The sequence below is a fragment of the Cherax quadricarinatus genome, chromosome 16 (genome assembly GCF_038502225.1).
Source record: "Cherax quadricarinatus isolate ZL_2023a chromosome 16, ASM3850222v1, whole genome shotgun sequence".
Taxonomy (NCBI): Eukaryota; Metazoa; Arthropoda; class Malacostraca; order Decapoda; family Parastacidae; genus Cherax; species Cherax quadricarinatus.
Window position 1 is genome coordinate 44,055,155 of NC_091307.1, and position 25,388 is coordinate 44,080,542.

A 25,388-nucleotide genomic window follows, 5' to 3' on the forward strand; every position below is an offset into this window, starting at 1 on the left:
TGTCAATTATACACTTGTTTCTTTCCAGGTGCTTCACCACTCTCCTCCTGATGACCTTCTCCATGACCTTGCATACTATACACGTTAGTCACACAAATAACCCGCACATAAAAGAGAGAAGCTTACGACGACGTTTCGGTCCGACTTGGACCATTGATCCTAGTCGGACCGAAACGTCGTCGTAAGCTTCTCTCTTTTATGTGCGGGTTATTTGTGTATCGTTCCAGTCACGGTATTGTGCCTTTTTGTTATTTATTTATACACGTTAGTGATACAGGTCTGTAGTTTAGTGCCTCATGTCTGTCTCCCTTTTTAAAAATTGGGACTACATTTGCCATCTTCCTTACCTCAGGGAGGTGCCCAGTTTCAAATGATGTGTTGAAGATCTTTGTTAATGGCACACACAATATCTCTGCTCCCTCTTTAAGGACCCACGGAGAGATGTTGTCTGGTCCCACTGCCTTTGAGGTGTCAAGTTCGCATAGCAGCTTCTTCATCTCCTCCTTGGTTATATGTACCTCATCCAGCACTTGCTGGTGTACCCCCCTGTTCTGATTTCCTGGAGTCCTACTGGTTTCCACTGTAAATACTTCTTTAAATCTCGTGTTGAGCTCCTGACATACCTCTCGGTCGTTTCTTGTGAATTCCCCATCACCCTTCCTCAGTCTGATTACCTGGTTCTTGACTGTTGTTTTCCTCCTGATGTGGCTGTACAACAGCTTCGGGTCAGTCTTGACTTTCGATGCTATGTCATTTTCATATTGTCGCTGAGCCTCCTTTCTTATCTGTGCATATTCGTTTCTGGCTCTTCGGCTAATCTCTTTATTTTCCTGAGTTCTCTGTCTTCTGTACCTTTTCCATTCTCTAGTACACCTAGTTTTTGCCTCCCTACACCTTTGGGTGAACCAAGGACTCGTTCTGTTCTTCCCATTATTTCTGTTTCCCTTGGGAACAAACCTCTCCTCTGCCTCCTTGCATTTTGTTGCCACATAGTCCATCATTTCTTGTACTGGTTTTCCTGTCAGTTCCCTCTCCCACTGAATGTCTTGAAGAAAGTTCCTCATGCCTGAGTTGTTCCCCCTTTTGTAGTTTGGTTTTTCTCACTCTATTCCTGCTACTCTCTCCACTTGGAGCTCAACTATGTAGTCGAAGCACAGAACCACATGATCACTAGCTCCCAGGGACCTTTCATACATGATATCCTCGATGTCCGAACTACTCAAGGTGAATACAAGGTCCAGTCTTGCTGGTTCATCCTCTCCTCTCTCTCTGGTAGTGTCTCTAACATGTTGATGCATGAGGTTTTCCAGTACCACATCCATCATCTTGGCTCTCCATGTTTTGGGACCCCCATGGGGCTCCAGGTTTTCCCAGTCAATCTCCTTGTGATTAAAATCATCCATAACTAGTAACTTTGCTCCCCCCCCCATGTGTGCTCTCCTGGCCAGCTCGGCTAGTGTGTCGACCATTGCTCTGCTGCTCTCATCGCATTCTTCTCTTGGCCTCCTGCAGTTCTGTGGTGGGTTGTACATTACTGCAATTATCACCTTATGTCCCTCAGACTGGATTGTTCCTACTAAGTAGTCCCTTTCACCAGTGCCATCCATTCCTTCCATTTTCTCAAGACCCCGCTGGTTTTTAATGAGCAGTGCAATTCCTCCTCCCCCTCTCCTCCCTCTGTCTTTCCTGAGGATTTGATAGCCGGATGGAAAGATTGAATCTGTTATTATTCTGGTGAGTTTTGTTTCTGTGAGTGCTATTATGTCTGGGGATGTCTCCTTGATTCTTTCGTGCCACTCCTCATACTTATTTGTTATTCCATCTGCATTTGTATACCACACCTTCAACTTCTTTTCTAAGACTGGTCTGGGAGGTGTATTGGGGTTTGGGGAAGTGGGAGACCTGATAAGGAACTATGGGTTGTTGCTGTGGGGGTGGAGTTTGTAATGCAGTGGGTGGGGGCATTGGATGTGGCATGAGTGTTTTGGTTTAAAGTGTTTGGTTGCACTGGGGTTGACCTGGTTGGGAGGCTTCTATAGGAAGTTGTGATGGAGGCTGTATTTGATCTTCTTCCTGTGTCTGGGATCTCCTGTCCGTCTTCTCCATCCCCTCTCTTTCCTCCTATCGCCTTTGTACCATCTATCTCAGTTTCTGCCTTTCTTCTTGTGTTCTGTCGAGGTCGAGATACACCTTCCTGTATGCTGGCATGTCCCTTAATCGTGCTTTCTCCTGCAGGATCCTGTTCCGAGTCGATTTAAGGTCACTTTCACTGGCCGGGTTCTTTTTTTTACAAGCCCCCAAATTCTCCGAAAAATTTCCAGCTGGGTCATGTCATCTTCTCCTATTGCTTTCATGATGCTTTCAATTGCTTTTTTTCCCCTTGTTTTCTTGTTTCATATGTTTCCCTTTCAACTTCCAGGAGCCCATACACAAAGACTGACCTCATCCTTTCATTCTCCCACTGCATATCCCTGTGTATCCCCTGATTCAATTTGATTTCCTTCATTGCAGCTTTCCTTTCTTCAATTTCACTAGCTAATGTACTTCGGCTCAGTGGCCTGTCATTTTTCTTTCTCGGCTTTCCCTGGGCTCTGCTGTGGTCTGTTAGGGCCTCCACATATAGCTTAGCTCTTTCATTTACTACAGTCTCCACTGATAGAGCTTCTACATGCAGTTTTGCTCCTTCTTTCCCTACAGTCCCCTTATTTGTGGCTGAGGTAGCAGTCTCTGTTGTCAATTCCAAAATGTTCTTCAGTTCTTTAGGCTGTTTCAGATTTTTCAGTTCCTCTTCTAAACTCTGTATCCTAGCCTCTGCTGTTTTGACTTGCACCTCCCACTTCCTGCTTTCCATATCTATCCTCTCTTCCATTCTCATGCTGAGTTCTTCTAGTTTCTTTTCCCATTCATGTTCCCTTTTTATGAGTTCTGCTGCCCAATCTTCCTTTGCAGCTTCCTCCTCCTGTCCCTTGGTTTTTCTTGTTGCTCTCTGGCTACCCATTTTTGTTTTATCCTGATTGCCTCAGAGTGAGATACCTATGTAATTCTGTGTGTTAGGTTAGTAGTGTGTATGTCAGAGTGTGGGGGGAGGAAGTAGAGGAGGAACTGTGGCTATGTGGGAGAGGAGTGGGGAGGGGGATTTAGGGGGGAATATGGGGAGTAGGAAGGAGGGAGAAGCAAGTGGGTGATTGGGAGAGGGAGAGGGGAAGGAGAGAGAGGTGGGGAGGTGGAGGGTGAAAGAGGGAGGGGAGGGATCAGGGGAAGGAGTGAGATGTCGGTGGGGAGGGGGGAGTGTATGTGTGAGTCTGGATATGTGTGTGTGTGTGTGTGTGTGTGTGTGTGTGTGTGTGTGTGTGTGTGTGTGTGTGTGTCTGTGTCTGTGTGAGCGTGTGTGTGTGTGTGTGTGTGTGTGTGTCTGTGTGTCTGTGTGTCTGTGTGTCTGTGTGTTTGTGTCTGTGTGTCTGTGTCTGTGTGAGCGTGTGTGTGTACTCACTTATTTGGACACACTTATATATGGTTGCTGGGGTCTAGTCTTAGATCCTGGCCCTGCCTCTGCTACTTAGTTCACTCTTGTCATCGAGAGCCTTATTATACCTCTTGTTAAAGCTGTGTATGTATGTAGACATAGCTTTATACTTTATTCTCCAGGTCGTTCCACTTCCTGACTAATGAAAGGACGAGTATGTACTTCTTAACATCTTAAATAATCTGTTCCAATTCATTCTATCAGTTCCTATTGTTTCGTAAGGAGTTATCATATCACTCCATATCCTTCTGTCTTCCAGAGACATCAGGCTGTGTTTTCTTTACCTCTCCTCTTCGGACATTTCCCTTAGCTCCGGGACTAGTCCCATTGTATAGTTCAGCACTTTCTCCAATTTCCTGTCGTGCTTGGCCAAGTCTGGGTTCCATACTGGAACTGCTTACTCCAGTATGGCTCTGACGTACACGCTATACACGCTAGTCTTAGATTTTTTTAAAGACGTGTATTTGCTGCAGCACTTATTTCTTTGATGTGCTTCCCAAGCTATATGGTCGGTACAATACTTACATCAACGTCCTCCTTATTGAGTAAGTGTGTCACCTGCAGCCTCTTTGTCCTTCTCCAAATTTCATAACGTTGCAAATTCTTGGGATAAACTCCAGCAGCTATTTGTTAGACGAATCCTGCAGCCTGCTGAGATCCATTTGTAGCCTTTCCTGGACCTCGTATGCTTTTTTATCTTAATTTGGTTCAAATTATCTACAAACAGGTATTCCTCTGACTCTTCCACAAATATAAGAAATTGCACCAGCCCTAGTATTGATCTTTGTGGAACCCCACTCCTCCATATACACAAGTTCCGACACCTCTTCACGGATAATCACTCATTTCATTTTTGTTAGGTTTATCTTGATCCATTGTAGTGCTATCCCTTGTATTTCTCCCTGCTTCTCTAGATTTTGTGCCAGTCTCTTGTGCGGTAATGTATCAAAAGCCTTCCTACAGTCCAGGAAGATGCAATCTGCCCATCCATCTGTCTCTCTCGTGCCTTACTTTTATTACCTTGTAGAACTCCAGTTGGTTTGTTAGTCTCTCTTCAAAATTTTTAAAGCCGTCTTTGATTTTATGTTTGAACTCACTCCTTTCTATATGGTCCACCACTCTTGTATGCGTGTGTGTGTGTGTACTCACCTAATTGTGGTTGCAGGGGTCAACTCATAACTCCTGGCCCAGCCTCTTCACTGGTCGGCAATAGGTCCACTCTCTCCCTGCTCCATGAGCTTTGTCGTACTTGCCTTTACTACCTTACTTTCCAGACTGTTCCACTTTTTGACAACTCTATAGCTGAAGAAATTCTTCGTAACATCCATGTGACTCATCTGAGTCTTCAACTTCCAATTGTGGCCCCTTGTTGCTCTATCCCATCTTTGGAACAACCTGTCTCTGTCGTCAGGTCGAGTTCCCTTAACCTCTTCGCATAGGACATACCCCTTAGCTCCCGGACTAGTCTCGTTGCAAACCTTTGCTCTTTCTCTAGTTTGCTGACGTGCTTGGCGAGGTGAGGGTTCCAAATTGGTGCTTCATATTGGCCTGGCGTACACGATATACATGGTCCGGAACAACTCCTTACTGAGATATCGGAATGCTATTCTTAGATTCGCTGACTGCAGCATATGAGCTCGGTATTATACACGCTTCAAAATCCTTTCCCTTGAGTGAGGTTTGTAGTCTTTGCCCACTAGACTGTACTTTGTCTGCGGTCTTCCTTGCAGTTCCCCGATCTTCATGACTTTGCACATAGCGGGGTTGAACTCCAGGAGCCAGTTGCCGGACTAGGCCTGCAGCCTGTTCAGATCCCTCTGTAATTCTGCCTTATCCTCCTCCGACTGAATTCTCCTCTTTAACTTCACATCGTCTACACTAGAGACACTTCTGAGTCTATTCCTTCCGTCATGCCATTCACATATAACAGAAACAGCACAGGTCCTAGGACTGACCCCTTTGGAACCCAACTCTTCACAGGCGCCCACTCTGACACCATATCACGTACCATGACTCGCTGCTGCCTTCCTGTCAGCTACTCTACATTGCAGTGCCTTCCATGTTATACCTGCCTGGTCTTTCAGTTTTTGCATTAATCTCTTGAGTGGAACTGTGTTAAAACCTTCTTACAGTTCAAGAAAACTCAATCTACCCACCACTCTCTCTCTTGTCTTACTGCTGTCACCTTGCTATAGAACTCTAGCGGGTTCATGACACAGGATTTCCCTTCTCAGAATCCGTGCTGGTTGTCGTTTATAAGTTCATTCCTCTCTAGGTGGTCCACCACTCTTCTGATTATCTTCTCTATGACCTTACATACGGTACTTGCCAGTGACACTGTTCTGTAGTTTAATGTTGCGTGTCTGTCTACATCTGCTGTCTTCCATACCTCAGGTAGTCGCCCTGTTTCAATAGATGTGCTGAAGATTGTTGTTAGTGTGTGTGTGTGTGTGCGTGTGTGTGTGTGTGTGTGTGTGTGTGTGTGTGTGTGTGTGTGTGTGTGTGTGTGTGTGTGTGTGTGTGTGTGTGTGTGTGTGTGTGTGCGTGTATACACTCGCCTATTTGTACTCACTTATATATGGTTGCAGGGGTCGATTCGCAACTCCTTGCTCGGCCTCTTCGATAGTTGCTACTAGGTCATTCTCTCTCTCCGCTCCATGAGCCTTATCATGCCTCTTCTTAAAGCTATGTATGGAATCTGCCTCCATTACTTCACTCTCAACATTGTTTCACTTCCTGACAACTCTAGGGCTAAAGAAATACTGCCTAACATTAATTTCCAGTTGTGTCCTCTTGTTCCTGTGTCCCTTAACTGAAACATTATACCATTCGCACCTTGTCAGTTCCTCTCAGCATTTTATACATACCAGGAGACCTGGAGAGGGTTTCGGGGGTCAACGCCCCCGCGGCCCGGTCTGAGATCAGGCCTCATGGTGGATCAGGGTCTGATCAACCAGGCTGTTACTGCTGGCCGCACGCAAGCTGACGTACGAACCACAGCCCAGTTGGTCAAGTACTGACTTTAGGAGCCTGTCCAGTGCCTTCTTGAAGACAGCCAGGGTAATCCTCCTTAAGTATGCTGGGAGGCAATTGAACAGCCTTGGGCCCCGGACACTTATTGTGTTGTCTCTCAGTGTACTCGTGGCGTCCCTGCTTTTCATCGGGGGAATGTCGCATCTCTGCCGAGTCTTTTGCTTTCATAGGGAGTGATTTGAGTGTGCAGGTTTGGTACCAATCCCTCCAGGACCTTATATTATCATGTATCTCTCTCGCCTGAGTTCGAGGGAATATAGATCAAGGACCTTCAACCGTTCCCAGTAGTTTAGGTGCCTTATCGCACTTATGTGTGCCGTGAAAGTTATTTCTACACTCTCCAGGTCTGCAATGTCGCCAGCCTTGAAGGAGCCGTTAGTGTAGAGCAGTATTCCAGCCTGGAGAGCACACGCGATTTGGAGAGAATCATCTTGGGCTTGGTGTCCCTAATTTTGAAGGTTCTCATTATTCATCCTATCATTTTCCTAGCGGATGAGGTAGATACATTGTTGTGGTCTTTGAAGATGAGGTCCTCTGACATTATCACTCCCAGGTCCTTCACATTACTTTTCCACTCTATTGTATGGTTAGAATTTTTGGTATACTCTGACACATTTTTAATTTCTTCAAGTTTTCCATATCTGAGTAGTTGAAATTTCTCGTTGAACTTCATATTGTTTTGAGTGGCCCATTCGAAGATTTGGTTGATGTCCGCTTGGAGTCTTGCGGTGTCTTCGATGGATGTCACTGCCAAGGTGATCCAGGTGTCATCCGCAAAGAAAGACACGGAGCTATGGCTTACATCTCTGTCTGTGTCAGAAATGAGGATGAGGAATAGAATGGAAGCGAGTACTGTGCCTTGTGGAACAGAGCTATTTCACCGTAGCTGCCTGCGACTTTACTCTGTTTACTATTACTCTTTGTGTTCTATTTGTCAGGAAATTGTAGATCATCTACCAACTTTTCCCGTTATTCCTTTATCCCGCATTTTCTGTGCTATTACACCATGGTCACACTTGTCGAAAGCTTTTACAAAGTCTGTGTATACTACATCTGTATTTTGTTTATCCTCTATAGCATCCAGAGCCTTGTCATAGTGGTCCAGTACCTGGGACAGGCAGGATCGACCTGTTCTAAACCCATGTTGCCCTGGGTTGTGTAACTGATGGGTATCTAGGTGGTTGGCTATCTTGCTTCTTAGAACCCTCTCAAAGATTTTTATGATATGGGATGTTAGTGCTATCGGTCTGTAGTTCTTTGCAATTGCTTTACTGCCACCTTTGTGAAGTGGGGCTATGTGTGTTGTTTTTAGTGTGTGTGGGATGACCCCTGTGTCCATGCTTCCTCTCCATAAAATGCTGAAGGCATGCGATAGGGGCTTCTTGCAATTCTTGATGAACACGGAGTTCCACGAGTCTAGGCCTGGGGCAGAATGCATGGGCATGTCATTAATTGCCTCTTCAAAGTCTTGTTGAGTTAGAATAATATCCGAGAGTTTTGGGATGACCAAATTTTGGGTTTCGTTCATAAAGAATTCATTTGGATTGTCGACCCTTAGAGTGGTCAGTGGCTTGCTAAACACTGAGTCATATTGGGACTTTAGTATCTCACTCATTTCTTGGCTGTCATCTGTGTATGTCCCATCCTGCCTTAACAGGGGACCAATACTGGATGTTTTTCCTTTAGATTTGGCATAAGAGAAGAAGTATTTTTTTTTGTAGTTTCCTTTATGGCTTTTAGTTCTTCCTGTGATTCTTGTCTCCTGCAAGATTCCTTCAGCTTAAGTCCGATATTTGCAATTTCATTGACTAGTGCCTCCCTTCGTATTTCAGATATATTGACCCCAACCAGCAGATCTGTGACTCTTCGCCTTCGTCTGTATAGGGGACGTCTCTCTTTCTACTTTACATCTTCTCTTTCTTTTTCTTAATGGAATGTGTCTTGAGCAGATCTCAAGAACCACAAAATTATTTTTTTCAAGGCAAATGTTCGGATCCGTGTTGTTTAGGATGTCTTCGCAGCTTGTTTCATTTAGGACATGGTTTACTTGATCCCATTGTATGTTTTTGTTATTGAAATTGAATTTCGTGAAGAGATCTTCATGACTGCTCACATTTTGCTGGTCCGGAGCCCTCTGCATACATGTCTGTACCTCTATTATGTTGTGATCTGAGTGAATTGTCTTTGTTACAGTTATATTACATATCAGATCGTCATTGTTAGTGAAGATAAGGTCCAGTGTGTTTTCTAGTCTTGTAGGCTCTACTATTTGCTGGTTTAAGGTGAATTTGTTGCAGAGATTTAATAGGTAGTGTGTATGTGAATTTTCATCTGAGCTGCCTCCCGGGGTGATCTCTGCTAAAACATTGTTTGCTATACTCCTCCATTTTAGGTGTCTCAGGTTGAAATCTCGTAATAGTAAGATGTTTGGGGCATGAGTTGGGAGATTTTCCAGAGAGTGGAAAATTTTCTCAAGCTGCTCCTGGAATTGCTGAGAAGTTGCATGTTTAGGCTTGTATACTATCACAATGACAAGGTTTTGGTTTTCGATCTTTACCGCCAAAACTTCAACTACATCATTTGAGGTGTTTAGCAGTTCTGTGCAAATGAGCGACTTTGTGACATACAGGCCAACCCCCCCCCCCTTGTCCTCCAGGACAACACTAGTACCCTCACGAGTGCTATCTTCTAAGACATCACTAGGACCCTCTGGAGCACCCTCAGCTCTGTCCTCCAGGACAGCATTAGCACCCTCAGCACTGTCCAAGACGGCCCTGTCCCTACCACTCATCTTTTTTTCCCAGCTGTCATACCATGCTGACATGTCTTTCAAGAAGGATGTTTTATTGGTGTTCTTGTCTTTTAATATAGATGTCATTTCTTCAAACAGGTGTATCTCATTTGGGCAGATCCAAAAACATCCCTCTGAGTTTATGTCAAGTGTGGTCACTGGTTTAAAATCCCTATGGGACCACCGACCACACAGATGGCAAGCAATCCAGGCCTGTCTTCTTCCTTTACCCTTTCTGCAGACTACACAGATCTTCATGGTGGTGGTCGTCTTTCAATACTATACAACTCTCCTAGCTAGCTAGTCTATATTTCCCCGAAGTATTTAATTTTTTATAACAGTTCTTCCGATTTGGCTTTATTTCCAATGAAACCGTTTGAATCTGCCCGAATCCGGATTTATTTCCAACAAACCATTTGAATCTGCCTGAATCCAGCGAATCCGGTAGAATCCAGCTAGTGGATCACTGTATATCTTTCTCCTAATAAGCACCTTAACAGTAGATCTGTCTATCTGTATTGTAACTATTTGTTGTAGTTAATGTTTGAGTGTTTGATAGGGAGTGTAGAGCCCCGTCAGTTAGTGAAACCAGTCAGAGGATACATTGTTATCAACGAATCCGTTTGAATCCGGTCGTTGGATGAATCTGGCAGATCTGGATTAGGCTCACTGGGTGATTTTGGACTAGCTCATGAAAAGGACTACTGGAAAAAAAACAGAGTGATATGTGTTCAGTTTTATAAAGAAAGTATAACTCACATGTTTGGGCGCCGATGGCTTCAGTATATGGAGATTACTGGAAGAATAATGATTTTCGTTGTGTATATAGCGACCGCTGCTCACTACAGGTTTGCCACAAACTATGAACATTAAAATGGTATAAAATACCGACAGGTTGTTAGGTAAGACACATAGGCAACAGTTAGGTATCTTTATTTCGAAACGTTTCGCCTACACAGTAGGCTTCTTCAGTCGAGTACAGAAAAGTTGATAGAAGCAGAAGAGACTTGAAGACGATGTAATCAGTCCATCACCCTTAAAGTTTTGAGGTGGTCAGTCCCTCAGTCTGGAGAAGAGCATTGTTCCATAGTCTGAAACAATATGGAGTTGAAGTGACAGGATGGAGCCTTATATAGCGCCAGGAGGTGAGACTGAAGAAGCCTACTGTGTAGGCGAAACGTTTCGAAATAAAGATACCTAACTGTTGCCTATGTGTCTTACCTAACCACCACAAACTATATACGTCACTCCTTCCTATCCCCTAATGTCATCAGGTTGAGTTCCCTTAACCTCTCCTAAGACATAACCCTTAGCTCTGCGACTAGTCTTGCTGCGAACGTTTACGGTTTTAAGAACATAAGAACATAAGAAAGAAGGAACACTGCAACAGGCCCACTGACCCATGCGGAGCAGGTCCATGTCCCCTCCCCGGATTAGCCCAATGACCCACCCCCCCGGATTATCCCAATGATCCACCCAGTCTGGTCACCTCCACTCAAGGATGGAGCACGGCACCAGACCCAGCAGCACAAGCTAGTCAGGTCCAACTCACACCCACCCACACCCACTCATGTATTTATCCAACCTATTTTTAAAACTACACAACGTTTTAGCCTCAATAACTGTACTCGGGAGTTTGTTCCACTCATCCACGACTCTATTACCAAACCAGTGCTTTCCTATATCCTTCCTGAATCTGAATTTTTCCAACTTGAAACCATTGCTGCGAGTCCTGTCTTGGCTGGAAATTTTCGGCATGTTATTTACATCCCCTTTATTTATTCCTGTTTTCCATTTATACACCTCGATCATATCCCCCCTAATTCTACGCCTTTCGAGAGAGTGCAGATTCAGGGTCCTCAGTCTATCCTCATATGGAAGATTTCTGATACATGGGATCAACTTTGTCATCCTCCTCTGTACGTTTTCCAGAACATTTATGTCCATTCTGTAATACGGTGACCAGAACTGAAGAGCATAGTCTAAATGAGGCCTAACCAAGGATATATAGAGTTGAAGAACAACCTGAGGACTTCTATTATTTATACTTCTAGATATGAAGCCAAGAATTCTGTTAGCTTTATTGCGAACACTAATGCACTGATGTCTTGGTTTTAGATTACTGCTAACCAGAACTCCTAAATCCTTTTCGCAATCAGCAGTATTAATATCTACATTATTTAGTTTATGTGTGGCGTGGTTATTTAACTGTATAACATTTAGAACTTTGCATTTGTTAATATTAAACTGCATCTGCCACTTCTCCGACCATTGCTTATGTCGCTATTTATTCCCTCATCTATGTCGTTTATGTAAATTATGAACAACAACGGGCTCAACACTGAACCCTGAGGAACGCCGCTTGTGACGTGCCCCCATTCTGATTTCTCCCCATTTATGCATACTCTCTGCTGCCTATTTGTCAGCCATGCCTCTACCCAGGAAAATTTTTTTCCTCCTATTCAGTGTGCCTTAAGTTTCCTCAATAAAGTCTGATGTGGAACACTATCGAAAGCCTTACTGAAGCCCATATACACAATATCATATTCATTGCCATGATCTACCTCCTCAAACACCTTAGTGAAAAAAGTTTGTAAATTCTTAAGACAGGAATTCCCCTTTGTAAAACCGTGTTGAGATTCATTAATCAATCTGTGCCTATAAAGATGGCTACGAATTGCTTCGGCAATTATTGATTCCATAAATTTTCCCACTATGGTAAGGCTTATTGGTCTATAGTTCGAAGCCAAGGACCTGTCACCTGCCTTGTAAATAGGTATTACATTTGCCATTTTTCACTTATCAGGCACTATGCCAGTTTGTAGTGATATGTTAAAAAGATTAGCCAAAGGTATGCTAAGTTCCTCTTTACATTCCTTTAACACCCTTGCACACAGATCATCAGGGCCTGGGGATTTGTTAGGTTTTAGTTTCTCTATTTGTCTGAGGACCATGTCACTAGTTATCGCAATTGTACATAGTTTATTGTCCTGTTCTACATAATCTATTATTTCAGGAATATTGCTAGTATTTTCCTGGGTGAAAACTGAGAGGAAGTAGATATTGAGAATTTCACACATATCCTTATCACTGTGAGTGATCTGACCAGATTTACTCTTAAGTGGGCCAATCTTGTCCCTAATCTTACTTCTGTATACCTGAAAGAACCCTTTTGGGTTAGTCTTTGAATTCCTTGCGACCTTAGCCTCATAATCCCTTTTTGCTTTTCTTATTCTTTCTTTATTTCTCTCTTTAATTGAATATATTGATTTCTTAACTGTCCATCCTCTCTTTTGATTAGCCTATATATGCCTCTCTTTTGACCAATGAGATGTTTTAATCTATTGTTCATCCATTTGGGATCATTTTTGTTAGATCTAATTTCCCTACTCGGATCAAAAGCTGTCTTGGCAGCTAAAACTATGCTCTGAAAAACGTCATATTGGCAACCAAGATCACCTACCTGACCCATAGCCAGGACATCCCAATTTAGCCCACCCAGGTAATTTTTCAGTCCCATGAAATCGGTCAAGCGAAAATCTGAGACAGAGATTTGATTGCAGTTATATCGGTAATTCCATGATATATTGAAACAAAATGATTTGTTATCACTTTCCCCAAGCTCATCATTAACCTCAAGATTATTAATTAGTGAATCTTTGTTTGCAGGAACCAAGTCAAGCAGATTGTTTCCTCTAGTTGGTTCTGTCACAACCTGTTCTAAAAAGCAATCCTGGACCGTATCAAGAAAGTCACTAGACTCAAGATTTCCTGTCATATTGTTCTAATCATATTGTCTAAAGTTAAAATCTCCCATTATCACAACATTTTCATATCTAGATGCCTTATGAATTTCGTCACACAACAGCTTACTGCACTCCCTATCAAGGTTTGGGGACCTATAAATCACACCCAAAATTAATTTGTCACGTCCCTCGAGAAATTGTAGCCCAACAAATTCTGTGTTCGATGTTTCTAATATTACATCATGTCTAAGACAGAAATGTAAATTTTCTCTGACACACATCGCCACTCCACCACCCTTCCTTTTGACCCTATCAGTGTGGAATAGTTTATAACCCTGTATGTTGCATTTAGAAGGTATTTCTCTATCTTTCAGGTTGAACCAGATCTCTGTTATACCAATAATATCTATATTACCTACAGTTGCAAGTAATCTTAGCTCTATCTTATTTCTTAGACTCCTACTATTTGTATAGTAAACCTTAAGGGAGCTAGTCACTCGTTGCCCTCTAATATCTCTCTTTGTTTGTTGATCAATTGATTTGCCATTACTAGCAACTTTATTTTGAATATTGTCTTTTAAACATATCCCTGAGGTATCCCGGTAATAACTGCTGTTTTTAACCCTAATGCTGCAGCCTGATTGTTTCCCATAAACACCCATACCTCTATAATCTATCAGTTTAAATTCCTAGACAAGTCATCAATTACCCTCTCAATTGAATTGGCTAATGCAACCACTCCATCCCCAGAGAGATGAACCCCATCCCTTGCATACATATCATGTTTGCCAAAGAATAGGTCCAAGTTATCAATGAATGGAATTGCAAGTTCCTTGCAGTACCTGTCTAGCCAGCAATTTATACCAGTTGCCCTAGACATCCATTCATTGCCCACTCCCTTTCTAGGCAAGATGCTACATATGACTGGGATCCCTCTCTTAGACCTAACTACTTCTCTGGCTGACCTGCACTTATCCAGCAGCTCCTCTCTCCTGCCCTTCCCAATGCCATTACCCCCAGCACTAAGACAGATAATGGGCTTGTTCCCATTACCTGCCATAATATTATCCAACCTGATTGCTATGTCACCAACACCATCTCCAGGAAGGCACACTCTCTGTTTGGCCTTTCTGTCTCTGTTACAAAATGCACAGTCCATATATCTTACCTGAGAATCGCCTACTATTAAAATATTCTTACCTTGAATAGCATGGGAATCAGTGGTACCTTCAACCTCACTAACCACTGAAGTACACTCGTCTTGGAGAACTGAGAATCGATTTCCTACCTTCACATCTTCTCTATTAACTCTCCTCATCTTCCTTCTTGCTGAACTGTGAACCACTTGCCACTTAAAGCGGCTGCCACTATCACTCCTGTTGACCATTTCCTCCTTACCAGCTAAATCCTTCTGACACTCGCTCCCAAACTCATCTATGCGAAGCTTCAGCCTCCTATTTTCCTCCTGAAGAAGTAGAATCTCCATCTTCAACACTTGAACCTGAGATTCTAAAACACTACAACAAGCCATGGTGCTTGGTAACAGCCCACACTAAGTCCCATGAGCTTAGGCAGGTATGAGTGTGTATGCACCAGTCTCGCTTGTGCAAGTAGGGTTCGTGTGTACGTGTTCACAATGTTGGGTGTGTTTCAGGTGCCGACATTCGCTGTGCCAGGGCTGACGTCGGGTCTGTCTTTCATGGCAGTGGTTTACTCTACCAATGAGAAGGGACGAGGAGAGATGGTGTCCTTGCAGGCCTACACAATTAAGGATGTGGCTGAGAAACGCTTAGGTAAGTGGATGCTGTGTACCCTAAAGTCATATGACTACCTTGGCTGCATACTTATGTGTATATCTTTGCCCCAGAATATATAAAAGCGTGTCCCGCACTTTCACATTTGAGAAAACGTTGGCCTCGCTCGGTCGTAAATCCCTCTTCTTACGTAGATACATATACATATGTATAATTCTGGCTTTAAATATGCAGCTAACAAAACTAGAGTAAAACTAATCCTTTATCCATTTTACAGCTTTGAGCTTTAATTGCCAGAGCTTTGGTAAGATGGGGAAGGAAGAAGGATGGGTAAGGATGGAAATATAGGAAAATGGTGGGTGGGGGAAGGGGAGATGGGGTAATAAAGTTCAGTGGCCTGACCACTTTGGTGCATTTTAATACAAGTGTGTGTGTGTGTGTGTGTGTGTGTGTGTGTGTGTGTGTGTGTGTGTGTGTTTTAGTGTTATTAATGAAATCAATTTCTTTGAATGGGGTATAACACTCTACCCATCAGTTGCATACAGTTATAACAAATGTATAACTGCATGATGCAGAGTTGGCAGGGGGGTATACTATTTGCAATTGCCATTTTTTGCACAAGAGGAAGGTTCTAGAGCGCTTGTTGAAGACGGTGGTTGCAAGGCGCTCGATGGGGTGTGTCTGCTTTCCTGCAGTTGTTGGTTGGCCGTTTCTGAGGTCATGTCCTGAGTAGAATGTTTCCATATGATACAAGGTTAGTTGTCAGCCATTGATTGTTTCAGGTAAAGTCTCAATAACCTGGGGTATTATTATCCTTGAAGGACATACCATGGAATGGTTCAGGTGTTACCCAGTCGTCTTTTTCTTCGGGATATCACTTCCCATTATTTAGAGTGTTTTAGGTTTGTGCAGAGTGTAGAGTATTGCGGTCTAATGTTATAGCCACCTGGTGTGTGCGTGGTTTCTGTACTCAGTTCATTAGGGAAAGGGGGAGGGCTGTAGTTCTCTGAGAAAGGAAATGTTTCTCATCATCAATGCTGTTGGTATTCGGTGCACTAGCTGACGAAACAGATTCATCATCATCTGAATCAATAAATACATCACTTCCCTCGTTCCTTAAGTGTACTGGGTCCTCATTTCCATCCACCTCAGTGATGGGAGACAATGGGTTCTCTTCGTGGAAGGGTACAAGGGTGAGTTGAGCTGGATGTCCATTAGATGCATCACTCAGAGCGGCAATGGAACCGAACTGGTCGATGTGGTCGTCGACCAAGGCGACGGATTGTGCAGTGACTGGTGCAAGTGCAGGTGTCGTTTCTTCCCTGTTGGGAGGGTTGAATAGATGTGGGTGTTGATGGGGGTATATTCACTCCGGGTTGAGGGGAGGGTCTCAATAATGAGCGCACTGTGTCTGGGGCGATATAGCTGAGGCTCCATTTGCTAATAACAGCTTGTTGATGATGGTAGAGCAAAGCTGGCCATTTCACACCACCTCGATTTTATTTAAAAAATATGTGTACCCAGATGAGGCCTAAACAGATGTAAGAGCCCTGGTCACAGACATGTGTGGGAACCTGAGTCTCTGCAACACTTGCTCCACAGAAGTGTGAAATCCTGAAACACACCTCTGTGTGAAAGCTTTGGTGCTGCTCCCGTGTGCATGAGGGATTCAAACAGCTGTATAGTCCTTGAGCCCCACACCTGTGCATTCCTTGAGCCCCACACCTGTGTAGTCCTTGAACCCCACACCTGTGTAGGCCTTGAGCCCCACACCTATGTAGGCCTTTGCCACCACACCTGTGTAGGCCTTGAGCCCCACACCTGTGTAGGCCTTGAGCCCCACACCTGTGTAGGTCTTGAGCCCCACACCTGTGCATTCCTTGAGCCCCACACCTGTGTAGTCCTTGAACCCCACACCTGTGTAGGCCTTGAGCCCCACACCTATGTAGGCCTTTGCCACCACACCTGTGTAGGCCTTGAGCCCCACACCTGTGTAGGCCTTGAGCCCCACACCTGTGTAGGTCTTGAGCCCCACACCTGTGTAAGTCTTGAGCCCCACACCTGTGTAGGCCTTGAGTCCCACACCTGTGTAGGTCTTGAGACACACACCTGTATAGGCCTTGAGCCACACACCTGTGTAGGCCTTCGCCCAATATACGTGAGCAATCCTTTTTTACCACACCATTGTGTACACCTTAGCAAATCGTCGGTGTGTAAGATTAGGTCACACATATTTATAAATCCCTAGGCACCACCCATATATGTTAGCCTGGGTACCACACCTATATGTAAGCCTGGGCTTCCCCCATCTATATGTAAGCCTGAGCCCCCACACCTATGTGTAAGGCTGGGCCACATTGCTTCATGTAAGACTGTTCACTCCTGGAACAGGTGCGGGTATGTTCCCTTACATTATATTTGATTTTCAGGCTTCATATTTATAAATTATAGTAATATTAATATTTAAGACATTTAGAAACCAAGTTTCATGTAAGAAAGTTAGCAAAATTTCATGTAACCTTTATTGATATATTCGTAAATAAATATATATAAATAGGACCAGGCTTGTATGAGAGCCTCGGTCTCATAACAGTGTGTGTGCTAAGGCGTATCAAAAGAGGGGATGGGCAGCTAAGAAATCAATATATTCAATTAAAGAGAGAAATAAAAAATGGAATAAGAAAAGCAAAAAGGGATTATGAGGATAAGGTCGCAAGGGATTCAAAGACTAACCCAAAAGGGTTCTTTCAGGTATACAGAAGTAAGATTAGGGACAAGACTGGCCCACTTAAGAGTAACTCTGGTCAGATCACTCACAGTGATAAGGATATGTGTGAAATACTAAATACCTACTTCCTCTCAGTTTTCACCCAGGAAAATACTAGCGATATTCCTGAAATAATAGATTACGTAGAACAGGATGATAATAAACAAGGGGAAATAACCTGCTTGACTTAGTTCTGGCAAACAATGAATCCCTTGTTAATAATTTAGAAATTTCAGAGGAACTGGGTGCTAGCGACCACAAATCAATTACATTTAGCATTGAATGGAAGTACGATGGTAGCGATAACTCAGTAACAGTCCCAGATTTTCGCTTAGCAGATTACGATGGGCTTAGAGAACACTTATCATCTGTTGAATGGGGTAACGAAGAGAGCTATCAATATGACAGTTTTCTGAACACTATACATGCTGCTCAAAGAACGTTTATCCCGTATAAAGAAATTAGATCAAATAGAAATGACCCAAAATGGATGAATAATAGGCTGAAATATCTACTAGGGCATAAGAAAGGAATTTATAGGCGTATCAAAAGAGGCGAGGGTCATCTTATGAATCAGTATATTGACATTAAGAGGGACATTAAAAATGGGATAAGAAAAGCTAAAAGGGACTATGAAATTAAAGTTTCTAGGGATTCTAAAATTAACCCAAAAAGTTTTTTCCAGGTCTATAGAACAAAAGTTAGAGATAAGATAGGTCCCCTTAAAAATAGCTATGGGCATCTTACTGACAAAGAGAATGAAATGTGCTCGATTTTAAATAATTATTTTCTCTCGGTTTTTACACAGGAAGACACTAACAATATTCCAGTAATTAATTTTTATAGTGGGCCAGAAGAAGATAAATTATGTAACATCACAGTCACTAGTGAAATGGTTGTGAAGCAGATAGACAGACTGAAGCAAAATAAGTCACCGGGTCCTGATGAGGTTTTTTCAAGGGTTCTTAAGGAATGCAAAATGGCTAATGCAATTCCTATTTTTAAAACAGGGGACAAGTCGTTACCGTCAAATTACCGCCCAATAAGCCTGTCCTCAGTTGTAGGCAAATTACTAGAGTCAATTATAGCTGAGATTATAAGAAGCCATCTCGATAAGCATAACTTGATTAATGATACTCAGCATGGATTCACAAGAGGCCGGTCTTGTCTAACTAATTTATTAACTTTCTTCAGTAAAGCTTTTGAGGCTGTTGACCACGATAAAGAATTTGACATTATTTACTTAGATTTTAGTAAGGCTTTTGACAGAGTTCCGCACCATAGACTGTTAAAGAAAGTGGCAGCTCATGGCATTGGGGGAAAAGTGCTCTCGTGGATCGAGTCATGGCTTACAGACAGGAAGCAGAGAGTGTCCATAAATGGGGTTAAATCCGAGTGGGGATCTGTAACAAGTGGCGTTCCACAGGAATCAGTCTAGGGCCCGTTGTTGTTTATAATATATATCAATGATCTTGATGAGGGAATTACTAGTGATATGAGCAAATTCGCCGATGACACAAAGATAGGTAGGATAATTGATTCAAACGTAGATGTTATGGAACTTCAGGAAGATTTAAACAAACTCTATTCTTGTTCAGAAAAGTGGCAAATGCAGCTCAGTGTAGATAAATGCAAGGTTCTGAAGCTCGGGAGTGTCCATAACCCTAGCACTTATAAGTTAAATGATGTAGAACTTAGCCATACAGATTGCAAAAAGGACTTGGGGGTTATGGTAAGCAGCAACCTTAAACCAAGACAGCAATGCCTAAGCGTACGTAATAAGGCAAATAGATTACTGGGATTTATATCAAGAAGTGTAAGCAACAGAAGTCCAGAGGTCATACTGCAGCTTTATACATCATTAGTAAGGCCTCACCTAGATTATGTAGCTCAATTCTGGTCTCCATATTACAGGATGGACATAAATTCGTTAGAAAACATTCAGCGTAGGATGACTAAATTAATACATAGCATTAGAAATCTTCCTTATGAAGAAAGATTGAAGACTCTTAAGTTACATTCACTTGTTAGACGAAGAATGATGGGAGACCTGATCGAAGTGTATAAGTGGAAGTTGATAGAAGCAGAAGAGACTTGAAGACGATGTAATCAGTCCATCACCCTTAAAGTTTTGAGGTGGTCAGTCCCTCAAAACTTTAAGGGTGATGGACTGATTACATCGTCTTCAAGTCTCTTCTGCTTCTATCAACTTTGCTGTACTCGACTGAAGAAGCCTACTGTGTAGGCGAAACATATAAGTGGAAGATAGGTATTAATAAAGGGGATATTAACAAGGTCTTGAGGATATCTCTCCAAGAGAGAACCCGCAGTAATGGATTTAAATTAGATAAGTTTAGATTTAGAAAGGACATAGGAAAGTATTGGTTTGGAAATAGGGTAGTTGATGAGTGGAACAGTCTACCTAGTTGGGTTATTGAGGCTAGGACTTTGGGTAGCTTTAAATTTAGGTTGGATAAGTACATGATAAGAAAAGTGGCAGCTCATGGTATAGGAGGTAAAGTTCTAGCATGGATTGAGGCATGGCTTACCAATAGAAAGCAGAGAGTTACCATTAATGGAGTGAAATCTGAATGGGGATTAGTCACTAGTGGCGTTCCACAAGGATCAGTTTTAGGCCCTCTCTTGTTCATAATTTACATTAATGACCTTGATGAAGGGATTACTAGTGACATGAGTAAGTTAGCTGATGATACAAAGATAGGCCGTATAATTCACTCTGAGGAGGATATCAATGAACTCCAGGACGATTTGAACAAATTAATGTCTTGGTCTGAGAAATGGCAGATGAAGTTTAATGTGGATAAGTGTAAGGTACTTGCCCTTGGTAATGAAAATAACCCTCGAAGCTATAATCTAGGTGAAGTAGAGCTTGGTCATACAGAATGTGAAAAAGACTTGGGAGTCATGGTAAGCAGAAATCTAAAGCCAAGACAGCAGTGCCTCAGTGTGCGCAACAAGGCCAACAGATTACTTGGATTTATCTCAAGAAGTATAAGTAACAGAAGTCCAAAAGTTATTTTACAGCTCTATGCATCACTAGTGAGGCCTCATTTAGATTATGCTGCTCAGTTTTGGTCCCCTTACTACAGGATGGACATAGACTCATTAGAGAACATACAGAGAAGAATGACTAAAATGATTTACTGTGTAAGGAACCTCCCGTATGAAGATAGACTTAAAGCATTAAATCTCCACTCTCTGGAGAGGCGTAGAATGAGGGGAGATATCATTGAAGTGTATAAGTGGATGACGGGCATAAACAAGGGAGACATTAATAAAGTACTGAGGGTGTCGAACCAGGTAAGAACCAGGAATAATGGATTTAAGTTGGATAAATTTAGATTTAGAAAGGACATAGGTAAGTACTGGTTTTCTAACAGAGTTGTAGATGTGTTGTTAGGTAAGACACATATGCAACAGTTAGACAACTTTATTCCGAAACGTTTCGCCTACACAGTAGGCTTCTTCAGTCGAATACAGAAAGTAGGCAGGAACAGTAGAGATGTGAAGACGATGTAATCAGTCCATCACCCTTAAAGTCGTAGAATTTGAGGTTGTCAGTCCCTCGGCCTGGAGAAGTTCAGTTCCATAGTCAGGAACTATCAGATAGTTCCTGACTATGGGACTGAACTTCTCCAGGCCGAGGGACTGACAACCTCAAATTCTACGACTTTAAGGGTGATGGACTGATTACATCGTCTTCACATCTCTACTGTTCCTGCCTACTTTCTGTATTCGACTGAAGAAGCCTACTGTGTAGGCGAAACGTTTCGGAATAAAGTTGTCTAACTGTTGCATATGTGTCTTACCTAACAACCTGTCGGTATTGTATACCATTTTGATGTTCACAGAGTTGTAGATGCGTGGAACAGTCTTCCCAGTGGGGTGATAGAGGCTAGGACCTTGGGTAGCTTTAAGAAGAGACTGGACAAATATATGAGTGGGAGGGGCTGGGTTTGATTGGTGTTGGGGGGTGCGGGAGTTGTTTCTTGAGTAGCTTTGGGTAGATGTCGTTTTGGAAATAAATGGTATAAAATACCGACACAATGGCAATATAAACACAAATGCAGTATAATGTGATCCTTTATTGACTACGTTTCGCCCACACAGTGGGCTTTTTCAAGTCACAAACAGAACTACCTGGGGTGGAAGGAACGCGAGTATTTATAGTCCAGCTGAGGTCAGGTGAAGAATGCTGCATCTGATGATGTACCGAGTGGGGTTATAGAGTCTAAAAACTTGGGTAGCTTAGAAAGGAGATTGGATAAGTTGTGAGCAGACCTTCTACAGTGTTCTTATGTGGGATAGCGATGAAGAAGTTTCTTGGCAAGTGGTTCAGCTATGTTATAGAAGCCACTATTCTGGTTGAAGTTGTCGGATATAGAAATGAGTAATGATTCCATGATTCTTCGGTATTGAGTGTTGTCTTCTGTGGCGATAAGTCTTGAGTTTCTGTAGTTTATCAAGTGGTTGTGTGAATTACGGTGTTGTACGCAGGCATTCCTTGTGTCGTCAGACCTGCTTGCGTATTGGTGTTCTGAAATACGTGTTTGGAGGTCCCTTGATGTTTCGCCCACGTATAACTTGTTGCAGTCATTACAAGGGATTATGTATACCCCTGCAGAGGATGGAGGCTTGTCCTGCCTACTACTGGTGATGTCCTTGATGGTCGTGGTTGTGGAGGTAGATACTTGGAATGATGTTTTGGCAAAGATGTTGGAGACATGTTTGGCAATGGAGTTGGTGGGAAGGACTATGTATCTCTTCTCGGCAGTGTCTTCTCTGGGTGTGTTGAAGATGTTTAATGCTCGCCGTCTGCAGTCTCTGATGAAGTGACGAGGATAGTGGAGTTTAGAAAATATTTGTTCAATTATAGTGCATTCTTCCTCAAGGAACTCGTTGCTGCAGATTCTGAGTGCACGCAGGAAGAAGCCTATAATTACACCACGTTTGGTTTTGGTATCGTGGTGAGAGTAGAAGTGGAGAAGATCGTTTTGGTTGGTGGGTTTTCGATAGACTTTAAAACGAAGTTCGTGGTCAGCTTTGCAGAGCAGGACATCAAGGAAAGGAAGAGTGTTGTCGACTTCTTCCACGATACCAAAACCAAACGTGGTGTAATTATAGGCTTCTTCCTGCGTGCACTCAGAATCTGCAGCAACGAGTTCCTTGAGGAAGAATGAACTATAATTGAACAAATATTTTCTAAACTCCACTATCCTCGTCACTTCATCAGAGACTGCAGACGGCGAGCATTAAACATCTTCAACACACCCAGAGAAGACACTGCCGAGAAGAGATACATAGTCCTTCCCACCAACTCCATTGCCAAACATGTTTCCAACATCTTTGCCAAAACATCATTCCAAGTATCTACCTCCACAACCACGACCATCAAGGACATCACCAGTAGTAGGCAGGACAAGCCTCCATCCTCTGCAGGGGTATACATAATCCCTTGTAATGACTGCAACAAGTTATACGTGGGCGAAACATCAAGGGACCTCCAAACACGTATTTCAGAACACCAATACGCAAGCAGGTCTGACGACACAAGGAATGCCTGCGTACAACACCGTAATTCACACAACCACTTGATAAACTACAGAAACTCAAGACTTATCGCCACAGAAGACAACACTCAATACCGAAGAATCATGGAATCATCACTCATTTCTATATCCGACAACTTCAACCAGAATAGTGGCTTCTATAACATAGCTGAACCACTTGCCAAGAAACTTCTTCATCGCTATCCCACATAAGAACACTGTAGAAGGTCTGCTCACAACTTATCCAATCTCCTTTCCAAGCTACCCAAGTTTTTAGACTCTATAACCCCACTCGGTACATCATCAGATGCAGCATTCTTCACCTGACCTCAGCTGGACTATAAATACTCGCGTTCCTTCCACCCCAGGTAGTTCTGTTTGTGACTTGAAAAAGCCCACTGTGTGGGCGAAACGTAGTCAATAAAGGATCACATTATACTGCATTTGTGTTTATATTGCCAGATGTCGTTTTGATAAGGGCCTGCCTCGTATGGGCCAGTAGGCCTTCTGCAGTGTTCCTACATTCTTATGTTCTTATGTTATCAGAAATCTTCCCTATGAGGATAGACTGAGGGCCCTGAATCTGCACTCTCTCGAAAGGCGTAGAATTAGGGGGGATATGATCGAGGTGTATAAATGGAAAACAGGAATAAATAAAGGGGATGTAAATAGTATGCTGAAAATTTCCAGCCAAGACAGGACTCGCAGCAATGATTTCAAGTTGGAAAAATTCAGATTCAGGAAAGATATAGGAAAGCACTGGTTTGGTAATAGAGTTGTGGATGAGTGGAACAAACTCCCGAGTACAGTTATTGAGGCTAAAACGTTGTGTAGTTTTAAAAATAGGTTAGATAAATACATGAGTGGGTGTGGGTGGGTGTGAGTTGGACCTGACTAGCTTTGCTGCTGGGTCTGGTACAGTGCTCCATCCTTGAGTGGGGATGACCAGACTGGGTGGGTCATTGGGATAATCCCAGGGGTGGATCATTGGTCTTATCCAGGGGGGGGGGACATGGACCTGCTCCGCGTAGGTCAGTAGGCCTGTTGCAGTGTTCCTTCTTTCTTATGTTCTTATGTATGTGAGCCTGCACCCCCACACCTGTTTGTGAGCCTGTACCCCCACACCTGTTTCTGAGCCTGGGTTACCGCATATATGTGTGAATCTAGGCGCCAACACACCTGTGTGTCAGACTCATCTCCCAAATCTTTGTGTAAGCCATGTGTCCACGAGCGTGTATGAGACTCAGCTTTACGCTTGACTGTGAGCTCTATCCTCACACCCTGCTGTGATCTTATACTTCCACATATGTCTCTGAGACTGAGTTCAATTCATCTGTGGGTGAGACTAGGACCCTTATCTGTGTACGATCTCCGATACGTCACCTGTCTGTGTGCCCGGGACACCTGAGTGTGACACTGCATTCCCACACTGTTATATGACCCTGGAAGTCAGCACTTGTTTGGTTTCCTAGGCTCCACACCTGTGTGTAACCTTGGACCCCCTCACTTAGGTGTTACTATGATCCACATATCTGTGTAATAATCTGATTCCCACACTGGTGTCTGAACCTTAGAACGAAGACATTTGTGTGTGAGCCTTGACCGTACTCAAGTATACGAGCCAGAACACTCACACCTGCACGTGAGTCGTCATCATACACTTGTGTGTGAACCTGGGTTCCTCCACCTGTGAGTGAGCCTGGGTTCCTTCACCAGTGTATGAACCTGGGTTCCTTCTCTTGTGCGGGAGCTTTGGTTCCTTCTCCTGTGAGTAAACCTGGGTTCCTTCACCTGTGAGTGAGCTTGGGTTCCTTCTCCTGTGAGTGAGCCTGGGTTCCTTCACCTGTGAGTGAGCTTGGGTTTCTTCACCAGTGAGTGAGCCTGGGTTCCTCCACCTGTGAGTGAGCCTGGGTTCCTCCACCTGTGAGTAGCCTGGGATCCTTCACCTGTGGATGAGCCTGGAATCCTTCACCTGTGAGTGAGCTTGGGTTCCTTCACCTGTGAGTGAACCTGGGTTCCTTCACCTGTGAGTGAGGTTGGGTTTCTTCACCAGTGAGTGAGCCTGGGTTCCTCCACCTGTGAGTGAGCCTGGGTTCCTCCACCTGTGAGTGAGCCTGGGTTCCTCCACCTGTGAGTGAGCCTGGGATCCTTCACCTGTGGATGAGCCTGGAATCCTTCACCTGTGAGTGAGCCTGGGTTCCTCC

The 25,388-nt window shown here is 43.4% G+C and overlaps 1 protein-coding gene across 1 annotated transcript in view; it reads left to right on the top strand.

The window, feature by feature from the left end:
- Positions 1-25,388, top strand: part of LOC128688798 (nephrin-like) — a 625,489-nt gene that overhangs the window by 430,286 nt on the left and 169,815 nt on the right. The window contains exon 11 of the mRNA XM_070085659.1: positions 14,748-14,886. Coding sequence (XP_069941760.1) covers positions 14,748-14,886 — 139 coding nt within the window. The remainder of the gene's footprint in view (positions 1-14,747; positions 14,887-25,388) is intronic.